General features: G+C 42.7%; 1 protein-coding gene across 3 annotated transcripts in view; it reads right to left on the reverse strand.

The window, feature by feature from the left end:
* CETN3 (centrin 3) overlaps positions 1-23,663 on the reverse strand; it is a 146,030-nt gene that overhangs the window by 21,671 nt on the left and 100,696 nt on the right. For all 3 annotated transcript variants that reach the window (XM_078675367.1, XM_078675365.1, XM_078675366.1), the window contains exon 5: positions 12,533-12,724. In XM_078675367.1, coding sequence (XP_078531493.1) covers positions 12,533-12,724 — 192 coding nt within the window. The remainder of the gene's footprint in view (positions 1-12,532; positions 12,725-23,663) is intronic.

Below are 23,663 nucleotides of genomic sequence, written 5' to 3' on the forward strand. Positions count from 1 at the left end.
GCCTTCAGCTTAGCCACAAGAAGTTTTGACTTCCTTTCTCGTAGAGCCTTCGGATTCATTTTCTGACACGACGAACACCCATCCACGTCATGGTCAGAACTCAGACACCAAATGCAGTCTTGGTGTGGGTCCGTAACGGACATCATCTTTCCACATTCTCTACAAGGCTTAAAACCTGTTTTCTTTGTCGACATGACAATCGAAGAAAAAGAGCAGAGAATGGAGAATCTAAGAAAAATAGTAACAAAGTCACCAGTAAAGCTACAGAGTATCCCGAAACAGTTAGCGTCAACAACGCGGAAAAAAGGGAACTGATGTCATCACGCCGGCGTGGGCCTGTTATAGGCGTCGGTGACGTCAGCGGAGTCGCGAGCGATGTCGTGTCTCTGTGACGTCCGAATCCACGTCGGCGCGAGGCTACAAAAAGAATTTCCGAATGTTGCTGACGCAAGGGGATATTCACAAGGTGAGGAATCCACACGGCAGATTATCTATCAAAAAACCCTCATTAGGAAGCAGGCCATAACCTCACCAGATTTTTTCGTAGCAGGAGTAATGAGCGGTATTAATATTATAATAACCAAGTAACGAATGACTGGTAACTAATGTCGGACGTCCGTGAAAACGTTATAATTTCATAAGAAACGGAGTTAGGGAGCGGGAACTGGGTGCTAGCTTCGGTGTTGCATGAGCGGCGCACCGGTTTACTGGCCCTTGGAGCTTTACCTCCCTGACGGTGTCGACTGGAATTGGGCAAGAGTATCTTCTCTAACGTTGGATCAAAAGTAGGGGGCAGCAGGGGACAGCATATTAAGCATACGGCTGGTTAAGACCCCCAGTTAACAACTCTCCGCTATAAACAGGACGACTAAAATTACAACTAAAACAATACTAAGTGACCTACTATACTGTAATGGCTTATAAAAAATTAAGATCAAGAACCATCTTTATGAAGAGGATGGGAACGGAAGAGGCAATTAGAAAGAGTACTAGCAAGACGGTAAGAACTGGAAAGTCTGTAGCAACTTCTGGGATTATAAAGTATTTTGCAAAACTAAACCCAGATGATATGGGGCAAGTACCAAAAGATCAAATAATCAAGGAAAAAAGGGAATAAAGAGGATGGAATACATCAAACTCAAATTCAAAATCAAAGAACACTTGAGGTTCCTCAAAAAAGTATCTTAATCGACCGGGAGGACTCAATTCCGAATGTAATGGTATCAGGATCAATAATACCGGAATCATCCAAAATACAACAATCTCAAGAATATAATATCATCTGTCCAGATATTAATATCAAGGTCCTAATATTTCATATGGGACCCCAAAAGGAGACCCAGAATATCCAGAACAGTACTCCACAAAAACCATCAGATCTAGAGGGATTCCTTGAAAAATCACCAGATCTCTCTCTTTTTAAAACTACAGGTCTTTCTAACAACTACACCCCAGTATCCAAATCTTTGTTTACCCTGCAAAACATCCTGGAATCAGTTCTCATCCATCTAGGGAACATATTGGAAAATTCTGACCAAACGCTTGATACTCAACTAGGAATACTAATTTCTAGTAGAGAAAAAAAAGAAGAAAGAGCAAATAAAATCAACAATAATAACAGGAGTCTGTGGTAAATGTAAAGGGGAAAACTCTTACAATTCAAAAGTTGAAATAAAAAAAACGCCTCTCCCTCTAAAAAAAGAAACTGCAACTCAAACCGGAAGGAAACTATCTATGGAATCTAAGGGTAATCAGGATTATAACCTGATATATTCTCTCAGAAACCTTTTCAAGGAGGAAACCAAATCAGTTACACCATCAGCCTGTAGCTTACTATCCAATTTTTACAAAAAGTAAACCCAAATTTACTTTGAACAGTCCTGTAATATCTCATCTTAAAGCAACTGCCGATATTGAGCTATCTAATGATGACATACAGGGCCCAGAAAGTACAAATAGAAAAAAAAAGCAAAGATGACCAAACTGAAAAGGAGAAAGGCGCTAAGAAGAATTGAGAAAAAGGAAGCCCGTAAAATTAGATTTCAGAATAATACCCCTTTACCAATCTGATTATTAGGTAATGAGGAAAGAGCAGAATTGCCCCAGATCCCGAAGATAAAGGAGCAGAAGTCGCCAGCGAAAACCAAAGTGATAACTTTAACCAACTGAGTAAACTAAACCCAAAGGCAACACATTTTCTACTAGCAGCACACGGCCCTACAAGCCCGGCATTAAGAGAGATCCCAAAAAGATCTTTCTCTATTCAGAAAAAGGATCCACAAGCAGAGGAGATCAGGCCTAATTATCTGCAAATCACAGAATTATTCCCTTCAGATGAAGCTCCACTCAATCGTGACCGAATTATTAGTCTGCTTCAAAAGATTCAGCCGTTACAATCCCTAGCACGAAATGAAATAAAACTAGTTATGTTCTCGGAAAAAACAAAAACAACGACTGTGATTGTAGAATTTTGGTCTCAGTAATACCAGGAATTATATTGATGGAGAGTGAGACTCTCCACAAATATGGTTATGATCTGACCCCAGTAGTAAAGCACGAAGTTCAAAAGAAACATACAACAGAAGAATCTCTCAAAACGCAGTGATTGAAGCAAACCTTTAACACAATGATCAATTCCCTAGACCATGTTGTAGAAAACATATTTGTTTCTATAAAGAACGGCGAAAGAGAAATCTGGAGTAAAAATACCCCCAGCAAGGAAATAACAAAGAGGGATCATTCATGGGCCTGGATCTCGGAGACCCTGAACAGTAATAAACAAATTAAGGATAACAAATTCTCTGTTTAGCACAGGCTTGACGATCTCCTCTTGGAACATAGCGGGAAAAACTAAAGAAAAAATGGCTGAAATAACAAAAAACTCTCCAGCTATAGTGGCCCTTCAAGAAAGTTGGACTACACAAAATTTTAATCAAGAGAAATATTTTGTATATGATATTCTTGCAGAGCAGGTTGATCGGGGTCATGCGAAAGGTGGGATAGCGATTTTATTAAACGAAGATTACAATTGGGCCGAAGAAATAATTCCAACTAACTCAAAGACTAATCAATGTATTAAGATCAAGTTCAGGACAAACCTTCCAGAAACCTTAAAAGATCTACTAATTTATAATATCTATATCCCCTATAGAAATCTTAAAAGATATTGAACAAACAATTGAAAGTCAAGGTTATCCATCGCTTTTTATTATGGGTGACTTTAATGGGAAAATATCTAATGAGGTATTACTAAAATGGGCAAATTGGCACAAAGAAGAGGCCCTGGGAATCTCCATTCCACTACTTCCTAAAGAAAATAAGGCGGATAAAAGAGGAAAAATCCTAATAGCATCACTCCCCATGTTAAATGGAATAATACTAAATGGCAATGTAGAAGGAGATATTCCTGCCTCAAATACAAGACAGGGAAACTGTAGTTCCTCACTGTTGGACTACATGATCTGCAGCTACGATTTGTTTGGATCAGTCTTACAACTCAAAACTAATTTTGTTCATGGTAGTGACCATGCTATTTTACTAGTAAGTACAGAGTGGAAAACACAACTTTCCCCGTCAAGCCAAATTATGTACAGCTATAGCACAGTTTTGGCAAACCCGGTCCAAAGACGGATTCATTGGAATTCAGCTACACTTAATAAGATAATCACCATAATCGATTCAACGCAACTCCTACAAGTAATGCATTCTACAAATACGATAACAAATTTTGAAATGGTTATTAAAAAGCTAACACAAAAATTACAGGAAAAGTTGATGCAACCAAGAACAACAAAGAATCAAAACAAAAAGCCAAAGTCAGCTACCAATACAAAACTTCTATATAAACTGATAAGAGCACAGTTTCTAGAAAGCTCAGCATCCAAACTGTTAGAAATTAACAAATTGAAAAATCAACATAGGAGAGAAAAAGAAAAAAATAAGAGAATAACTCAAGATAAAAACTGGGTAGACCTTCAGATAGCTGCGGCACAAAACAACCAACGTGCCTATTGGAGTATAATTGCCAAAGAAAAAAGCATTACAAGCTATTCCGGTGCCTCCAAAAGAATGGGAACTCTACCATGCCAATTTATATAAACTAAATACCAATTCAGAAATGAGCCATAATTTTGCTAGGAATTCCGAAATAAAACCCTTAAATAGCACAGTATCTAGTCCATTTTCAATTGAGATGCATATAAGAAAGGCGAGAACGACAGGAGCAACAGGTCCTGACCAAATTCCGAATAAGGTCCTCCAATGCAACCCCAAAGAATGGAGTAAGATGTTATCTCCCCTTTTCAACCATATTTTTAGTACTGGGGAAATCCCCGAATCATGGAAGGGGAGCATTGTAATACCCATACATAAAAAGGGTACGAGGCTGCATCCTGGCAATTACAGCCAGATAGCCCTTCTGGATGCAACAGGAAAAATCTTTACAGCAACAGTATTAGATCATCTTTAGGACTGGGCCTTTTCATCTGGACTAATTCCCCTATACCAGGCTGGATTTAGACCAAAGCATTCGGTCACCGACAACATTGCTGTGTTGCAAACCATCTTAGATAAATACGTGACAATTAAATCCCAGGTTGTATATGCTGCTTTTATCGATTTTTCCACCGCATTCGATAGAGTGGATAGAGGAACACTATAGAAAACTTAGCAAAATGGGTATCCCGGACAAACTATTACATATATTAACATCACTACATACAGATACCTGGTGTCAGGTTCAAATGGGGAGGGAAAAGGGTCTTACTAGTCCTATCCAGACTCCAAACGGCCTTAGGCAAGGATGCCTTCTTGCTCCCCTATTGTTTTCCCTTTATCTTAGTGATATGCCTCAATGTTTTCAGCAAATATGCAACTTTCCACCAAAAATAGCCTTCCACAATATACATACTATGTTATATGCAGACGATGTAATTATATTAGATCTAACCCCATTTGGTTTGCAAAGAAGCCTCCAGGCACTTCATAATTATACGGAGGAAAATTATCTAATACCTAACATCGCGAAAACAAAAATAGGTACATTCTCAGGAAGGAAAAAGAGCATCAAATTCAGCTGGTCCCTAGGGGGAAAAATGGTGGAAGTGGTAAATGAATATACCTATTTAGGTCGAATTTTCACCAAGTCCTTACAAAATAGGCCCCATACTCTGAATCTGAACCGAAAATCCGATGTGCATGTGGGAGCACTTTCACGGTTATACGCAGCATCTGGACAAAGACACTTTTCTTCCATGCTTAAGGTATACAGCGCCAAGATTCCACCAGTATTGTCATACGCTCTCGAATATATACCAATAAGCCAATGGAGTTTTTTAGACCTAAAAGAAGGAAAGATCCTACGGAAACGAACGAAGCTGTCTTAGGCGGTACCAGTACAAGCTCTCCGCCTTGAGTACTCATTAATCAGTTGCTATGCCCGAGGAATTGCTAATATCATCAGGTGGGCGTACAATCTCCTCCATGCGGAAGAAGGAACGCTTCGATCTCTGCTCAAAATAGAAACATTTGAATGTGATTCGTCGAAACATGTATTTTCAAAAAATGCTTTATTCGCTTTCAAGTTATCAGAGACTAACATTAACATGTTAGTATCTTGGACACCTGCCCAGGTGAAACTCTTCTTAAAGCACTTTACTCCAAGACTTGGTTTTGACCTTGACTCTCAGTACTGCTCTAAATTGCCTTTATATAAGAATGTTACAGAAACTATAGCTTTTAAGAAACCTCAGCAGTATATTAACTTTAATCTAAACCATGGGGTCAGGAGATCGATTGTCCTGCTCCGATTTGGGATACTTCCTGTAAAAACCGTTACATCTAGGTGGCACCTAAAAGAAAGCACTATTTGTAATTTGTGTAATGGTGGAGAGCAGGACTTGGAGCATTTGTTGTTTACCTGCCCAAATGCGATAGTGGTAAAGGCAAGAAAGAGATTTTTACAACCAGTTTATACCAAATGTAGAATTAATTCAGTACAGGAACTGATTATTTTATGTAAAGCTCCGCCAAACAAATTTGTTTGCTACAATTTTTACAAATTTTTAAAACCATTTTTAACTTTGTATTAGAATGAAAAATGTTAACAAAACGGTGTAAAAGTCAATACTGTGCATTAAATATTTTTGGTTCTCAGTGGAGAACCAAATCAAATAAATAAATAAACTTGAAACTTGGGCCCTTGGAGGAACCGCCACGAGGGACTGCCTCCCAGCTGGAGGGCCCTGTGTGCTGGCCTGCCTGGGCCCAGCCTTTGCCCCCCGGAACTTTGGGACCAGAGCTGAAATAACTCTCCCAGGACGGGGAGAGTGCTGGGGCTTCGCAGCACAGGGTGGCATCCCATTTAGAGGGAATCCAGACGTGGTTATTCCCCCGCATTTTTGCCCAACAGAGCGGTAGCCTACCCCACTTTATGCATATTTTAACAGCGGGTGCCCAACCCGCGTTTCGGCCGTTTTTGAATGGGTGCCCACCAGCTTATGGTGTTTACTGGATGGTGCCCACACTGCAATTGCCTCGATTTGAAGCGGGAGCCCACCCCGCGTTTCACCACTACGACCCGGAGAGAAGACGTGGCTGACCCGGAAATCAGGCAGGTTGCCTGGTTGTGGGCGTGGTGGCAATCAGGAAGTGGGAAGGAGCCGAGCTTCGTGGACTGGTATCAGCCTTCCGGAGGAGCAGGGAGAGGAGGTCTCGGTAGCGGAGGGCATGCAGGACACACTGCCGGTGCCTGTCCCAAATGAGGAGCTGTGACGAGGTGGGGGGAGGAGTGGCTTTGTTACCACGCCGTACCAGCTGCCCCGGATGGTAGTGGGCAGCTGCCTTGAAGTCTTTCCCCGCACTGGAGCCCCTTTTGAGCCACATTGTCGGTGCCAGGTTTTCATGAGCGGTCCCGCAGGAGAGCGGGCCGCTCCAACGTTGGGGCATTGGTTTTAGAGAGTCGCAATGGGGCCTCCCTGGCACAGTTGGTGCCAGTGTCCAGTTCTGGTCTGATCCTTCTTCACAGCTGCCCCGCCAGACAGGGGGCAGCTGCAATGTTTGGCCACATTTGTTTTGTAGGGTCCCAGTGGGGGACTCCGGGCACAGGAGCGCCAGTGCCTGTTGTTGTTCTTCAGTTACACCGCTTTAGGGGGCAGCTCCACGTGGGGGCCATTGGCTTGGAAAGTCCCAGTAGGGAGCCCGGAGGGACAGTAGTGCCAGCACCATTCTTTTCTTTGGAGGTATTCAGGTTATAATAAGAGAGGGGTGAGTTACAATCCTGCCCTGCCCCAGCGATTTGCATGTATATTGTGCGATTACTATTCTAATGTGTTTTGGATAATACAAAGGCTATTTTTATATATAACCTTGTGTGGAGTTTCTTTTGTGGTGTGCCTAGTGTGTTGCTGCTGTATGTGTGTGTTGTGCAAATGCTTTACACATTGCCTCTGCGATAAGCCTGACTGCTTGTGCCAAGCTACCAAGGGGGTGAGCAGGGGTTATCTTCAGCGTGTAACTCCCTTGCCCTGACTAGAGTTGTGGTTTCTGTCTGGCTTAGGCGCAAGCCCTAGCCAACAAGAAATCCCATTTCTAACAAACATCATGAGGCACGGTGTCAAAGGCAGCGCTACGGTCAAGAATAATAATAGCTACAATGATACCATGATGAAGCCTCATTTTATCATTCTCCAATACTGCTAAAAGGGTGGTCTTGGTACTATGTTTGGCCCGAAAGCCCGTTTGAGTAGTGTGAAGTCTATTGTTGGATTCAATAAATTCTGAGGGTGGAAATTAACACTTTACTCAGCCTTGGCAGTAGGAGAATTGGGCGGTAGTTTGACAGGCAGGTGGGATCTGAGTTTGGTTTCTTTAAAACGGCTTTAGCCATTGCAGTTTCCACTCCACCTGGACTATTCCATTTTCTATAGACATGTCAGCCATCTTTAGCAAAAATGGAAAAATGACTTCCACAGCTAAAGAGAGCAGCCTGGGGGATGCAGGATCATGATGGGTCTTGGTGTTACGAGCTTTAATTTAAAATTGTTGGTTTTGTTTGAACTTACCACACTCTTGTCTGGGCATTGCCGGCTCCTTATGCCACAGTTACTCGGATTTCAGCAGTGATTCTTTATGACTTTGTTTTGTGGGTTTACTGAGGTGTGGAGGAATTAATAACCCCATTTCTCACCATAGCTTAGCCCACAAGAGCAGATTTAGAATTCCTCTCAACCCTAGTGGTTGCAGGCCTTACCTAGTTTTCAGAAGTGTGAGAATATGGGTTCCAGTATATGCTTTTTCCTTTTTGGACCACCTGGTTATTGGCTCGCTGCTGTGAGTCTTAGTGATTCCCACTTACTGCAAGTGATTTTAAAAATTTGTTGGAGTGCTACCCTCCAGTGCATGCCTTTTGAAATAAGGAACTCTGCTGCGCAGCTGGGTTAAGAGACTTTGGATTGGTTAAAAGTAAATATGTGCACACGCGTCTAACTCAGCCAGTATGTTATTTTCATAATCTCTGCACTTCTTTACGTACATTAAGCCCCTACTGTTAATTGGATTATGTCTTTGAATCAACCTGATGGGCCAAGATAAATACTTTGCTGGCCAGCAATGGATTAGAACCTTCCCCTCACAATGGACCATCTAGAGGTGATTAGGTCTGATCCTGGGAGAGAAAAGGGGTGGGGACAAATTGGACATGTCCTAGTTACTTTTTCACACTGCAATAGGTCCAGAAGGCTGAATCGAAGGAGAACAGGGGAGCAGCTAGACTGCTGGATCCAATCACAGGAAGGATACCAATTTGAGATTTTGAAGGGAAGGGGCTGTCGGCTGTGTTAGGTGAGGGCTTGGCTTAAGCCTCACCAGGAGCTCTTACCAGAGACCATTTTAAGTTGCCATATTAGAAAGCCCCTTAAAATACTGTGCAGGAGAGTTGGCATGGGGTGGAGTGATAATGAGTCATCTTAGGATAGGGCAGAGTGAGCCCATTGTTTGGAACTTTGCAGCCTCACTTATAACGATCCTCTGTACAAGGGAAGGACAGAGAGAGAAAACCACTCATTTTGCAGGACGCAAGGAAGATTGACCGCCGATTGATGTAACAATACTGACTTGGGCTTTGTTGACCTGTCTTTACAGGGCCAGTGACATTGGCACCCCAGACTCTCGGGAGGACAGTGCAAGGATAGAACTTCTGGTGACCATGAAGGAAAGTGTTTCCGTCGAACATCTGTGGACTGGTCCAGAAAGTGGGTAACCTCACCATAACACCTGTCAATAGGCAGGTACGATGCAGGAGGCTAGAAGGCCATGAGGCCTGTGTGGCAATGGAGATTCTGTTTGAAGGCTGACAGGTGCTGGTGGTAGAGACCCAGGATTAAAAAAAGAACCAGGGGCCAGACAGAAACAGGACCTGCATGAGGATCTAAGGGACAGGAGGCAGGCCCGAGCTAACACTCATCATAGCGAGGGCAGTGAAGAATTTGCTCCAGGAATCTATAAAAAATTAGAAGGCCAGGAGGCCTGAAATAAACGCTCCTGGGAGGAACAGCGTACCTCCAGAAGCAAAAAGAGCCAAGTCACAAGCGGACATGTAAAAAAGTTTTTGAAAAAGTGAGCACTACCACACGCTTCAAACACTTTAGTCCCCTGAAGCCTCCAGTGCCCCAGCAGAGAAGGAGTGAGCACTGCTGCACTCCACCGTTTAAATTCTCAGAGCTGGCCAGAGCCCTGGGAGCATGGTGACTTGCTGCCCTCACTCTGTGTCTGGGAAGAGTGCAATCCGTACTCATGCTGATTCAGGTTGGGGCAAAGGCTCCTGAGCTTTCTTGCAGTCCCCAACAAGAACAGCTTGAGTGACGCTGTGATTTTGTTTTTGTTTTTTAAACACATCACTCAATCCCAAGTAGCCCTCTTAAAAAAGAAAAAAAAGAAACAATGAAATTTACTGTGCCACATCAAGGAAATCACCTGCCAACAAAAGCACACCCTGGAAGCCATTAGCGCTGCTACGAAAAAGTACATATTTTTGGAAGAAATGCCAAAGGAAGAGCATAGGCACCATCAACAATTGAATTGTTTCCGGGGAACTTTTAGGAAACCAGCAGAATATGTGTTAACAGTGAATCATTACACATTATATTGGCACTGGAAGGTGGCACTATCTCGAGGGGTGTTAATACTGTTTGCATTTGGTATTGGTTTTGCATTTCTTCTTTTAGTATGTATATGAATCCCAGACAAAGGCAGTATGCCTGAATGTTAATACCTGCACCCCATTACACTGTGTACAGGCATATGTGGGGGACAGATGGATGTTACTGTAGTTTTAAGGTTCAGGGCTTGCGGGTGTGCAAACATTTATAGGGTATCATGATGGGCAGATCCATCTGCCATCTAGCATGTATTTGCAAAATAATGTATAATATTGGAAGGGGTGAGTGTGTCTGTTTTTTCGAAATTCTCTTGCGTGGCTTTCATAACAGTCTTGAGCATTGGTAAATATTGTGGTTTTTTTTTTCCAATTCTTGTAAAAGGTTCTTGCTGGCCATGTTCCACAGGACTAGTTTATATCGGCCTATTAGACAGACTGTGCTTATAGATTGTAAGCTGGCAGTAAGAAAACATATGTTTGCCACTCATCAATTCTTTTGGACTCTCCATCAGATGGATTGGCTGGAAATGAACTAGGATTCACCTTACTTGTTGAGGCCAGCACATTAAGACTCTGCTTGCTGAGAAGATCCAGATCATTGGCTGCCAGCCTTTGTTGCCTGGTCACCTGCCAGCTAACAGGCATTCAAGAACATTGTTTTCAACCAGGTATTCATCTAAGTATCTGTAAGAGCATTGTTGAATGGGAGGAGATGATGCTAACCCAGGCTGCAGCATTTCTGTACAAACATTTGTTTTAATATCAATGAAGGGCAGCTGTAATTCCAGTAGTAGGCCGCCATTCCAATACTTTGACAGCCCTCCGAACTAACACGGCAAATGAGGCACTTTCTTCCATTGGTGGCCCATATAGTGAGCTAAGCTCAGTGTCAAGGGCTGCAACAATCCCATTTCATTTTGGAAATCAAAGTATAAGGGATCATCAATATAATATGGGAGGAGCAAGTCACCCCATAATGATCATCATGAGTATCCTCAGGTGCACCCACCTCTGCCACAGGATCAAATTCAGAACCCCCCAAAAAATGGAGCCACTACGGATAGCTGATAGGTAGAGGCACTGCTTTCTAGTAAGGCTGCATGACAAACCGCTGCATTTGTCATTTGGTAGCACATTAGTCAATCTCTAACTGAAGTAGGTACGGGATCAGATATGTGATTCGGTACTGGATGCGACACTGGCATCAGAAACCGGCATGAATTTAGGACCGGAATGGGAGTATGTACCTGAGTCCGCATGGGCCCGGTTGAGTGTTCCAGAGTGACAGGTGACTTTGGGAAGGGACGCATCAGCAGTACCCAGACTAGATGCCCCTGTAGATCTGAGGGGGCACAGAGAACCAGGTGCTCACTAAACATTTACAGCATGGCCTTTTTGAAGGCTTTTATTTCCTGTGGGGTTGACGCTAGACCAGGGAGGCAGCACCAACTGTGGAATCGGTTCCATGACCAGTGTCCTCAAGGGAGCATTTTGAGCAGGAAGTGGAGCGGCAGTGAGAATGGCCCTGTGAACACGACTTGGGATGCACATCATGAATGAAATGGAAGCGAGACCTACACAAAGACTAAAACGACTTCTTTTGTTCGGCAATGTACAGCTTTGCCTCCCTGCATTCTGGTCCACTTATCACATTAATGAGTCATGTTCAGAGTCCAGGCACCAAAGCCACACCTCCTGGGGGTCCGTGACCAACATCTGCCGCCTACAGTCGTGACATGGCATGAGTCCTGTCAATTTTCTGTGGGGACATTTTTTCCATACACACTCTGGAAGTGTTTTGGAGTCCTCAGAAGACTGCCAAATTTGGGAGCAGAGCTCTAAATTAAGTCAGACAGCGTGGAAATAAAGGAACTGACATCAGTACACAGGGATGACACGAATATGCAGCTTTGCTCTGTCATTTCCAGGGTGATATGTAGTAGCTTCGAGCCCCACAGTGCCACCTGTCTGCACAAAGAACCACTGCAACAAAATCCTGCGGATCCAAATGGTATCTGGAAGATTCTAAGGTGAGCAATCTGTAGTATTATATATGTAAAAGTATCCTTCAGAATCATATTTACATATTTAAGAACTTTGAATTGATGCCATTAAAGCTAAAATTGGGAGAAATGTAGAATATTTCAACTTCTGGGTTATTTTGGAGAGGGAAATAAACACAAATGTCAGCATATTGAGGGCATTTTGACGATGAGACACTTTCATTTTCTATGCACATTGCATTATTTTTGTTAACTTCACACAAAATATAAATAGTTAACATGTCCAATTATCACTAACAAATGTGTGGGTAATTTCAATACCATAAAGCTAGATGAGCGAGCTATCCGATAAACCTGATTTGACTTCAATACTTACTTTCTCCATCACCATCTTTATCAAATTCTTCTATCATTGCACGTAGCTCTTCATCGGACATGTTTTCACCAAGTTCCCGTGCAACACGTCGCAGGTTCCTCAAGCTTATTTTACCAGAATCGTCATCGTCAAATAATTTAAACGCTTTTAGCATTTCTTCTTGCGGATCTCGATCTAATATCCAATCTGTAACTACAACATTGAAAGCACATATGAAGGATTTGACAAAATGTTCTGCTTATTATGCGTAGAACATAATTACAATCTGATGGAAAAGTTGTAGGTACATGTTTTTTGACCCACAAACTATTTACAAACGCATATTACAAAATTAAGTGCAAAAGAGGTGTTTGATCTAAAGGGCAAACAAAACGGTTACCAAACAGTACAAGTATATTCAAGAGCAATAACTCAGGGGAAACGAAATTAAATTCCAGCTAAATATAGACTAGCAGCACTTAGAAGGGATTCTACAACAGCAGCAAAATGTATTTAGCAAAATCCACTTTTCGCTCCTAGAATTGCTTATTAAAAAAGTATTTTCAGAAAAACATTATGATGCCAACAAATTAAAAGCAAGAATAAATGTTGCTAGTTATAGGAAAAAATGCATTTCTTGAACTTGACAGGTTGGATAACTGCTCCCCACAGCAAAGGAAAATGTTGTCTTTATGGTAATTCCGTCACTCTTAGTTCATAGGCTCAATGCCATTATTAACTTGTAGACATCAGAGCCACCTGTTGGAAATGGCTTACATAGTTGGTTTAATAAAGAACTTTTGCGTGCAGTTTTGTTGTACCCATGCCTACATCATTAGACTCACCTGCCCCGTGCCTATGAGAGGCCTTGCCAGTACCATTTAACTTCTATAAAAATGTTTTTTTAAAAGCAAATGTGAAGCTCTGAGCTACATCTGACCTATGGCAAAAGAGGTACTCAGGAAGGCATTAATAAAGTGAAATAGCCTTTGAACTTAGAGTAAAGAATTCATCGTTAAGGTGGTGTTAGCAGACTTTTACTTCCTAGCTCATGGTAATTCGCTACTAGTTGATAGATTCCACAGCAGCATTGTAAGAAAAAAGATGAAAGAAAAGGACGAACAGCACCAAGCAGTTTAGGGTAGGTGAACATGTTACAGAAAAATCCTGGCCAAAGTTGACATTGTCCCCAGAGGAATTTCAAAAGTGTTGTGACAGGATGTGGGCACTGGCGCTAGAACTAGAGGTGCAGGAGGTACTGCAGCCCTCCCATAAATCTTTAAAGAGCACAGATGGAGAATGAAAATTACAGGGGCCCTTCAAAGGTTTTTTCTGGCTTTTGTTTTATTTTCAAATCCACCGTCATATAGCGAAATGGTTACTTACCGGTAGATGTTTTGCAGCTCGAAGTATTTTCTAGATCCACATGCTGTGCATTTTCCACCATCTAGTGGTTAGTTCCAGAAAACATTTCTTAGTCGTCTTGGTTTTCTTTTTCCCTCTTTGTTTTTTTATGGTCTGGCTTGGCAGAACAGATGTACCCAAACAATTATGTTAGCATCATTATAGAGGGGCTTTGATTGTGCATACATTGTGGGCGTCTACCAAACAAGTGCTCGACCTCCTCGTTATTTATCCAGCAGCTTGAGGTTGAACATTCAGGGGCACACACGTGGTATTGTAAGGCTATTAAAGTATTTTAATATAATTCCTGGTTTTTGACTTTCTCTGGCAGCTGAAAGGATGTGAAGAGGGCAGTCATTGATCTACATGGATGTCAAGGTCTGGCTTGACAGTGCAACTGTCACCTTACTTTTTAACCTGCACCAATATTATTCTGCAGTTCTTTGCTTCCGCACAAATAAACATTAATTCCCATGTTACTTACTTGGAATGCTTCACATTACAATACAACATTCCTTTGAAGCCAAACCTATTGGCATGGCCAATGCTTATTTTTGTTGTTGTTGGGCATCGTCTTTGACCATTTGGTGCTATGCCTGTCCCTCTATGACAGCAGATGTACGCCCGGGAGTGATCGCTATTTTCAGATACTATTTTCCCCTTACCGGCTAACTGTTTTGTTGCACCTCATGTCTTGGGGAGATGGGTTGGTTGTATGTGAATCCACAAATTTCTTCAAGCTGCATAATTACTCCTACTGGAAAGTAACCATTTTGTTTTGCAGTGTGATTCTTTTCTGGATTTACATGCTGTGCATGGATTTTGTAGCGGTGTATTTAAAATGAGGTTGAGCTTGTTGAAGTAGTCCTTGTCCCACCTACGACTGTTCACTTGGATGCCCACGCAGTAGTGTCTCGTGAAGCTGTGGACGGATGACACATGGATGCCTTACATGTGTTGTTTAATGGAACCTCTGCTAGGTAGACCTAGGTGGCTTATTTTTTTCTCATGGGGGAGTGGGCTTGCTTACCTCTAGCTATGCTTGCTATTTGGTAGCATATCTTGATTGTTTGAACTATCCACCTTGCAATATCTCCTGTTGTCGAAAGTGAATTTGAACTAACTTCACTTTTTGACTTCCTTAGTCCTTTCTGCCCAACGCACATCCAGAGTATGCCAGGCTTTTTCGGCTTGTTTTATTTTTTGTTGCTCGAAGAAATCCAGAAGTTGAACTGCTTGATTCACATGGAACTGTTATATGATCTTTGGTAGAAAGCATGGATTGGGCCACACGACTATGCTAAGCATTTGTAGATAGGGCTCCAGGGTGGTTAGCGCTTGCAGCTCGCACGCCCTGCACAGCGATGTGATAGCAGTTAGGAAAAGCAGTCTTTGCATTTAAATAACCTTAGTTGTGCCTTGTGGCGTGGTTCAAAGGGTTCCTTTATTAGCTGTGGCAGCACCAGGTTCAGGATTCAAATGGGCATCAGTGGTGATATGAGTGAAGCTACTCTCTATGCTCCTTCTAGAAACCTTTTTATAACTAGTGCTGTGAAGAAGCCTCTCGCTGTATGTACTCGTGTCAGCTACTATTGCTGCCAAGTGTACTTTTAATGAAACATTGGTTAAACTGTTGTCTAGGAGGTATGGTAGGTACCTAACCACAGCGACATCTTGTGCCCTGTTTTGGCACAGTTCATTTTCTCTGCACCACAGGATAGATTTCCTACATTTTGCCATGCCCCAATTTCTGGTACTTGCTCCTCGAGCTTCCTTTAGAATGTCCACAGGTCTCTTTGGGAGGTCTGGGGCCAGGGTGCTAGACTCAGACTGCTGGCTTCCGGGTGGTGGACTCTGCCTCCCTGCATGGAAAGTAAGTCATGTGTTGTCTGTAGTCTTTGTTTCCCTGCACCTTTTCCACTAGGTCTGAGATCCACGTCTACCTTGCCCACTGTAGGGCAATTAAGATCAGTGTCAATTGAGACTCTTTGCACTTGTTTATCGCTAGAGGTATGAGAGGAATTGGTAGAAAAGCATAAGCAAACATCCTTGACCAGTCTATTGACACAATATTTCCTAGAGAGTGGATGCAAAGTGTTGGCAGTTTGTGTTTCCTGAGGTTACAAACATATCTACATTTAGTGATGGAACACTTTTTGAAGTACTTGTTGGTTTAGCTCCCATTTGTGAGATTACAGATGCTTGCCAGCTTAGTCTGCCTCCCTCCATATTGTCTACACCTATCAAGGTTTGTCTTTTCAGATTAGCCCAACTTCAAATCTCCTGTGCTAGCTTTGCAGCACATGCAAACTTGACCCACCTTGTTTTCTGAGACAGAGCACTGTGGTTGTCTCATCTTCTTGGACTTGCACTGTCTTTTCTTATGTTTGAGCTTGGAATGCCTTAAGGGACAGGAACAGTTTGAAGCTTCAGGACATTTATGTGTTGGTTAGCCTCTTCTTCTTTCCATTGTCCTCTGATACCGAGTAGTCCCATGTGCGCTCTGCAGCCTGGGTGGGATGTGCATGTGTTGATAGTCACCACTGGAGTTGGCTGTACGAAAAGCCAACCCACTGTTGTCCATGTTCCACTAGGTCGACTTGTACATATTGGTTACAACCACTAGATTTTCCCAACTTTCCACTGCCTGTGACCACTGATTTTTTATCCATTCCCGAATTGGTCTCATATGCCGTCTTGCATGGTGAATCAGTCAGATACAGGAGGTCATCAGGCCCATCATTTTCCCCACAGTCCTCACTGTCAACGGACCCTTGCATTAGCGGGGAGCCTGTTCTGCGATCCCTTGAATCCTCTTGAGGGGAGGTAAGGTTCTTGTCCTTACTGATTCCTGCCCCTGAAAGATATTTTCCCTTTCTGGCTGTGTTGATGACATTTCCAGGATTTCCAGGATTATCATGAACCAGGGTGCTCATGGCCATCTTGATGCTTGACTTGCACTAGGAAAATGAGCTTGCCTTTCACAACCAGTCGTCTAGGTAGGGGTATACATGTTATCCCTGTCGTTCTTAGGTTTGTCACTAATGCAACAGATAGTGGTTGGGTGATGACGAACCAAAGGTAACTTTTGTATGTGCTGTTCATGGGGATGTGAAAGTAAATGTCCTTTAGGTATATAATATAGTTGACATATAGTTATTTTTTTCGCACCCACTGGATGACCTCCTGGAGTGTTGTCATTTTCAATTTGTATCTTTATGAATTTGCTTAGGAACAAAAGGTCCAGAATTTGCTTCAAAGAATTCTCCGGTTCTGGAAATGAGTATTATTATTATTATATTTATTGAAGTCTTGTATAGCGCATAGCTGCCCATAGGGTTCCCTAGCACTTATTTATTTTTAAAGTTTTATATAGCGCGAACAAGATCTTTGCAGATATCAGAGCGCTTTACAAAGCAGGGAATAACAAACAGGAGAATGAATAGGTGAGGGAGCATAATAGTACAGGTAAATCAAAAATGCAAGTAAGTAGTCAGGTAAGTGAACCAATAATACAGGTAGTACACATATTCGTAGGGATCTAGCAGGATAATACAGGAAAAACACATAGTCGCTTAGGCGGAAGACTAAACAGCTTCGGGAGTGGTAATGAAGTTATCCAGGTTTAAGCTCCTCAACATGACGTAGAGGATTAGAATAGCCAAGTTTTTAGCTTTCTGCAGAAGGCAAGAAGGGAAGAACATCCTCGAATAGATTCCGGGAGAGAGTTCCACAATCTGGGACTGCATGCTGGGAAGGAGCAGCCACCCGTCAGGGCTCGTTGACTCTAAGAACTTTAGACAGCGAGCAAAAGCTAGAGCTAAGAGTGCAAGAGGGATGGTAGGGGGTGACAAGGTTTTGCAGGTACTGCGGCCCTGAGCACGAGTGGAATTGGTAAATTTAGCACAGTACATTAAAATCAATACACATGTTCACTTTAAGCCCGTGGAGATCATGAAGAAGGTGGAACATGGAGGAGTGTTTAGGGAACCAGAACAGTCTGGTGGCCGAATTCAGAACCACCTGAAGGCGTCTGATCACAGTCTGCTCCCAGATATAGGATATTTCTGTAATCCAGCCAGGACAAAATCATGGCCTGTGTGACAGTTCTCTGGGCCGAGAAGGGAAGTATCCACAGGATCTTTTTAAGTCACCTCCTAGTGCCAAAGCATGAGGAGGCGACCTTGAACACTTGGGGCTTCATGGAGAGATTAGAGTCTAACCAAAAATCAAGGCACTTCACCTTGTGAGTGGCTACAGGAGGGGTTCCAAGTGAGGAAGGCCAGTGCTGGGTCCCCCAGAGTTGAGGATTCCTACCTAATACCATTACCTCGGTCTTGCTTTAGGGAGTTTGAATGCATCCAGGTAGACACATGGCCGAGGCATGAGTTGAGATCTTCCAAGGATAATGAGAAAATATTCTAGGTATTGTCTACGTAAGAAAAAAAGAGTAAAGCCACTGCCTTCCACTAGGGTCCGCGCGAGGGTGTATGTATATGTTGAAAAGCTTTGGCCTAAGGACAGAATCCTGTGGGACTCCAGAAAAGAGTGGGTGTGAATTGGATGCAGCTTTTGTAGAGAAAACCTGAAACGTGCGGTCCGTCAGGAAGGAAGACAACCAGGACAAAGCAGTGCCCTGGAGTCCTAGATGGAACAGCCTTTCGATAAGGCACAGTTTAAAAAGCCGCGCTGAGGTCTAATAGGATGAGGGCGGCTGTGCCACCCATGACCAGTACCCGCCTGAGATGCTATGCAACTCCAGCGGGTTAAGTGCTATGCTCGGACCGGAATCCGGACTGGCAGGGGTGGAGGGCATTCTGGGCTTCTACAAACAAAGTGAGGTGGGTGTTGACATGCTTCTGCAGTATTTTGGAGAGAATGGGAAGTAGAGAGATGGGCCTGTAGTTGGACCAGTCAGATAGGTCCAAGTGTTTTTCCAATGGGGTAGCACCATGGCATGGTTCCAGGCTCGAGGGAGGAACCCCTCCTTTAGAAAAGACTTCAGTAGTTCGTCCAAGGGGGACAGAATGTTGGAACTCAGGATGATCAGTTTAGCCGGGGGGAGAGGATCGAGAGGAGAACCTGACTTAATCGATTGAAGCAGATCCATAAATTGCACTGGCTCTAGCGTGGGCAAAGAGTGAAGTTGAGCCTCAGGCTAGCTCAACTCCAGATGAATGTTTCCTGCAACGGAAGATGGATCAGCAGTAGGAGATATCGTATTAATTACGGACTGGGACTCGGCAATGCTTGCCAAAGCCAGAGTGAGTTGAATGTTTATAACTTTGTTTACCAAATAGGCTGCCACCTCTTCGCATTGGGCTTCTGACAGTGCAGGGGATGGTGCTGTTTTTCTGGGCCTGGACAGGTCTTTACCCACTTTGAAAAGCATTTTCAAATGATTTTGGGTTTAGAGATTTTATTGAAGAAGAGGGAGGCAAGAACCTTTCTGCAATTCCTTTGGTAGTGGCTTTGAGCAGATTTATATTTTAGTTTGGAGTTATGATTATGGAACGTTCTCCACTCCCTTTCAAGTCGCTTGCCGAGTTTTTTGTCTTTCAAGAGAGATGGATTTGGCTGGTAGTAGTGTGTTATGGGAGTTTCTAAGCCAGTGTAGACAACAGGCTGGTCTATGTCAACCTGGCGGGCCAGTTGGGGAGAGGTGCTGGGAATGAAGAGCAGGAATGTCAAGTGCGTCTCAGTTCCAGACCATTATGTTGGGGCCTGTTGTTGCGCCGGGGCAAATAGAGGAGTGGATGGGGATGAAGAAAGGAACCGCAAAGTGGTCTGTTCACAGTAATGGCATGGGAGGATCGATGGGGAGACCAGTAAAATTGGATTTTGTGTGTGTGAGGGTAGAGTTGATCAAATTAAGGTTGAGAGCGTTCAGACAGTCTCTGAACGAGTGACTTAATTTGTAGGTGGGGTGTTCAAAATGCATGATTACGTCACCTAAGAGTGTGAAGTTAGCATTTTGGATGTATGGAAAAATAAGGTCATGGTTGTTTGTACACCAAATTTACGGCGTATCCCAGAGGTAGATAGATTAGGGAGCCGGTGGCCGCAAATTTAGGTGTCAAATGATGTGAGAAGAGGAGGGCTTTGGAATCGAGGGAGGACAGTTCCTCAATTTTACATTTAAAGGTATCAAGATAAAAAATGGCAACACCACCTCCTAACTTGTCTTTGCGATCTCTTCTACTAATGCAGTAGTTGATTGTCAATGTGGAAATGACATCTGGTGTTGAGGCCTCGAGTAGCCAGGTTTCCGTGAGTAAAAGGCATCGATGTCAGTATCTATGAAGCAGTTGAAGATGATTTGTTGGTGTCTGGGCAAGGAGCAGGAGTTTAAACTAAAAAAGCGGAAACCACTCTTGGTGGAGCCGTTCGTATTACTGTGCCCTTCCAGGGTGTTAGTGGGTATGTTGCCTAAAAACGAGGGTAGGATTCTTCAGGGTTGCAAGCAAAGTGGCAGTACTTGCAGTAGACCCTATCAGCTGAAGGGTCAATTGATAATCTGCAAGACTCCAAGCATGGTGGCTGAAGAATTTTCAGTTGGTTGGGAAAAACTCTTTCTATGGACCTTAGGAGGGGAAGGGGTCCTGGGTCCTGGTCCCTAGTCGGATGCAGACGGGCTTGCCTTTGGTGTGCCAGCGGCGTAAGGCTGCCGTTTAATAGTGCAGGCTGAGTGTCAAAATGCGGATCAGCTGCACCACAAGCCATCCAAAATTGCAGCCGCTAGGGTGCCACTGAGGTAGTGGAAGGATGCGTCCCACATGGGTTAGAATATGCGTAGTTATGAATATTTAAAAAGCTCCATCATGGGGAAAAATTCTACGCACCTGGAACACCAGTTCTCTACCACAGGTATCGTCATTAAATTCATAAATCCTAAATAATCTTGCATATATGCGAAGACCCACTCACTGAACAAAGTGTTTCATGATATTAATCAAGAACTTTCTATAGAGAAAGACTATCCAGGCCCAAAAAGAAATCTAATCATAAGAATAGTGAAAATTTTTACGGAAATGAAACTTTTCTGCGCACAGTCATTGAAGCAAAGGTACATCTAGAAAAGAAGACCAAAAAGTTTGAAACAAGACTAAAAGAAACTGTAGACCTGCCAATACAAATGGAAGTGTTAATAATGCTAATGGAAATATACTGACATGACAATACGTAAATACTAACTAAGGTTTTTGTGATAGGAAAAAAATATACTATCAAAAAATGGGGAAGAACCGAATTACAGAGATTACATGAATGGGGAAGGGCCGTGCACTGGAAAGAATGTGGTTTAAAAACCAGGGGATGTCTAAAAACATACCATCATATATTTGGGAGGGCAGGGAGGGGGTAAAAGTTATCAGTGGATATTACAGCAGATGCCACCCTCCTGTCCCCCATTTCGTCTTTCAATATTAGCTGGACTCATTCTAGATACAAACGATACAACAGTATATAGCCACTAAAAGATGAACAGTGATTGGCATGCCGATTATGCGTAGATTATGTGCAATTTTAAGCATGTGGAAGATAGGAGGTGGAGAATATTAAATCATCAAACATACATACTTAATTGTCACTTAATCACAAACTATCTGGTCTCCTCCTTTTGCCGCTGCGATTCCTCCTATGAATGTTGGGGTCCCACAGGGCTCAATATTGAGCCCAACTTTAATTTATATATGGCCCCTCTCGCCCTCCTTGCCGAGAAATATGGGGCCCACATAGTGTCATATGCTGATGACACCCAGCTGGTGTTTACGTGTGAGAAGGGTGTTGAATTCAACGGCAACTTAATTAACACTTGTCTCTCTTAAGTCTTCTACTGGCTTAGACACAATCAACTAAAGTGTAACTCTGAGAAGTCAGAGATTATTTTCTTTGGTACACTTCCGTATGAAGCTTGGCACACCTGGTGGCCACAGGACATGTCCCCCCCTTCGTCCTCTGTCAACATCGTGACAAATTTAGGGGTCAAATTGGATGTGGCCCTTTCTATGAAGGCCCAAGTCCATCAGTGACTGGGGTCTGTTTCGGGGGGTTGAGAATGCTGTGGAACTTATTCCCCCTGTTCTCAGTCCCCTATAGAAAAACAGTGGTCCAGGCCCTGGTGGTGTCCAGATTGGACTATGTAATTTCCTGTATCTCGGCCTTCCTGAGTACCTTCTGGGCTGATTACAGGCGATTCAGAATGTGGTGGCGAGGGCCATTTTTCTGACAGGGCCTAGGACTCATACAACTCAGCTTCTGTCCTTTCTACACTGGCTTCCTGTGTGGAAAAGAATACATTTTCAAGTCTTAGTCTTAGTTTTTAAAGCATTTCATAAGATTGGAGCCCCCTACCTTAGGGAAAGATTTCAACCTCATATTCCACAGCGTACCTTGAGATCTTCTTCTCAGCTTTTGATCTCGGCTCCGAAGGTTCTGCTCTCCCGGGTAGGGGGTAGATCTTTCCAAACTGTGGCTTCTCGGCTGTGGAATAACCTACCCTTCTCTCTTAGACAGATCCCAGACCTCCTTACTTTTAGGAGGAGTCTAAAAACATGGCTCTTTCAGCTGTGAGCTTCGTTGCAGTGTAATGCTCTGTTTGATGTTGTGTGGTCTCCGTTTCTTAGTGCCGGGACACTCCTGGGAGTAGCTGTGTGTTTTATAAATATTAGCTAACATAACATATATATGAATGATTGTGCTGTAAAAATGTTGTGTACCATAATGGCTGAACCAAAGTATTTTTCTCTTTGCTGTAAATTTGAAAAACAATACAATATATTTTAAAACAAGACTGGTAAACCATGCAAGATTTAGGCAAATAAAAATTATAAAGCAGTACGCAACATTCAACTTAAATTACGTTTATTGATTTATTCGAATATAAAAAACATGTGGCATTACAGCATTTAAAAAAAAAAAAACTAAAATAAAGGTTAAAAGTAGAGAGGAGATAAACAGTCCCATGACACAATGAAAAGGGATTTCCATGTTTGACGTTACAAATAATAAAAACTTCAAGAATTTCTGCCTGATGTGCCAGCCAGAATTAGAAACAACAAACGTGCAAAGGGGTATTTCAATGAAATAGCAAGACGCCTGGGCTTCATTTGTTCTTCTAACTTATACATCTTAAACAGAGGCAAGAGTTATTTTCTCTTGACAGTAACAAAGAGGGAATAATAATAAAAAAGAAAGCTGGTTATTATTTCGCCCTGCAAGAGGAAAACTTCTGAATTAGAACAGGTAATGATCCATTTCTTTGTCACCTCACCAATTGGGAATACTCCCAGTCTTAGTTTGATGCAAGGGGAACAAGTGCGCCATCCATTTTCATGAGTGGGATTGATATTAACTCTTGTTTAATGTGCTATCTGTTGCAACAGCCTATTGTGGCTCTTTACTTTTGTTGTACATGTCTATACCTATCATTTTGTTCATTCAACCCTATGTACAGCGCTCTGATACCCTTAGGTCATGTGCGCGCTTTATAAAACACTCTAAATAAAAAAAAATTTTAATAAAGAGACTCCAAGTTTGAAGACATTCTACTCCTTATGTCTTTCTTTAGTGACTTATAAATCGCAAAATCTCTGGTAAATCTAGGCAACAGGAAACTTTTTATATATAGTTAAACCGGACGAGCGAGGCATATGCTTCTCAAGAAAGATTTTGCAGAACGACTTCTCATTAGAGGTTAGCGCAGAGTCGTATCCAGAACTATAAAGTCAAATAGTGGACACACAATACC

The sequence above is a fragment of the Lissotriton helveticus genome, chromosome 2_1 (genome assembly GCF_964261635.1).
Source record: "Lissotriton helveticus chromosome 2_1, aLisHel1.1, whole genome shotgun sequence".
NCBI lineage: Eukaryota > Metazoa > Chordata > Amphibia > Caudata > Salamandridae > Lissotriton > Lissotriton helveticus.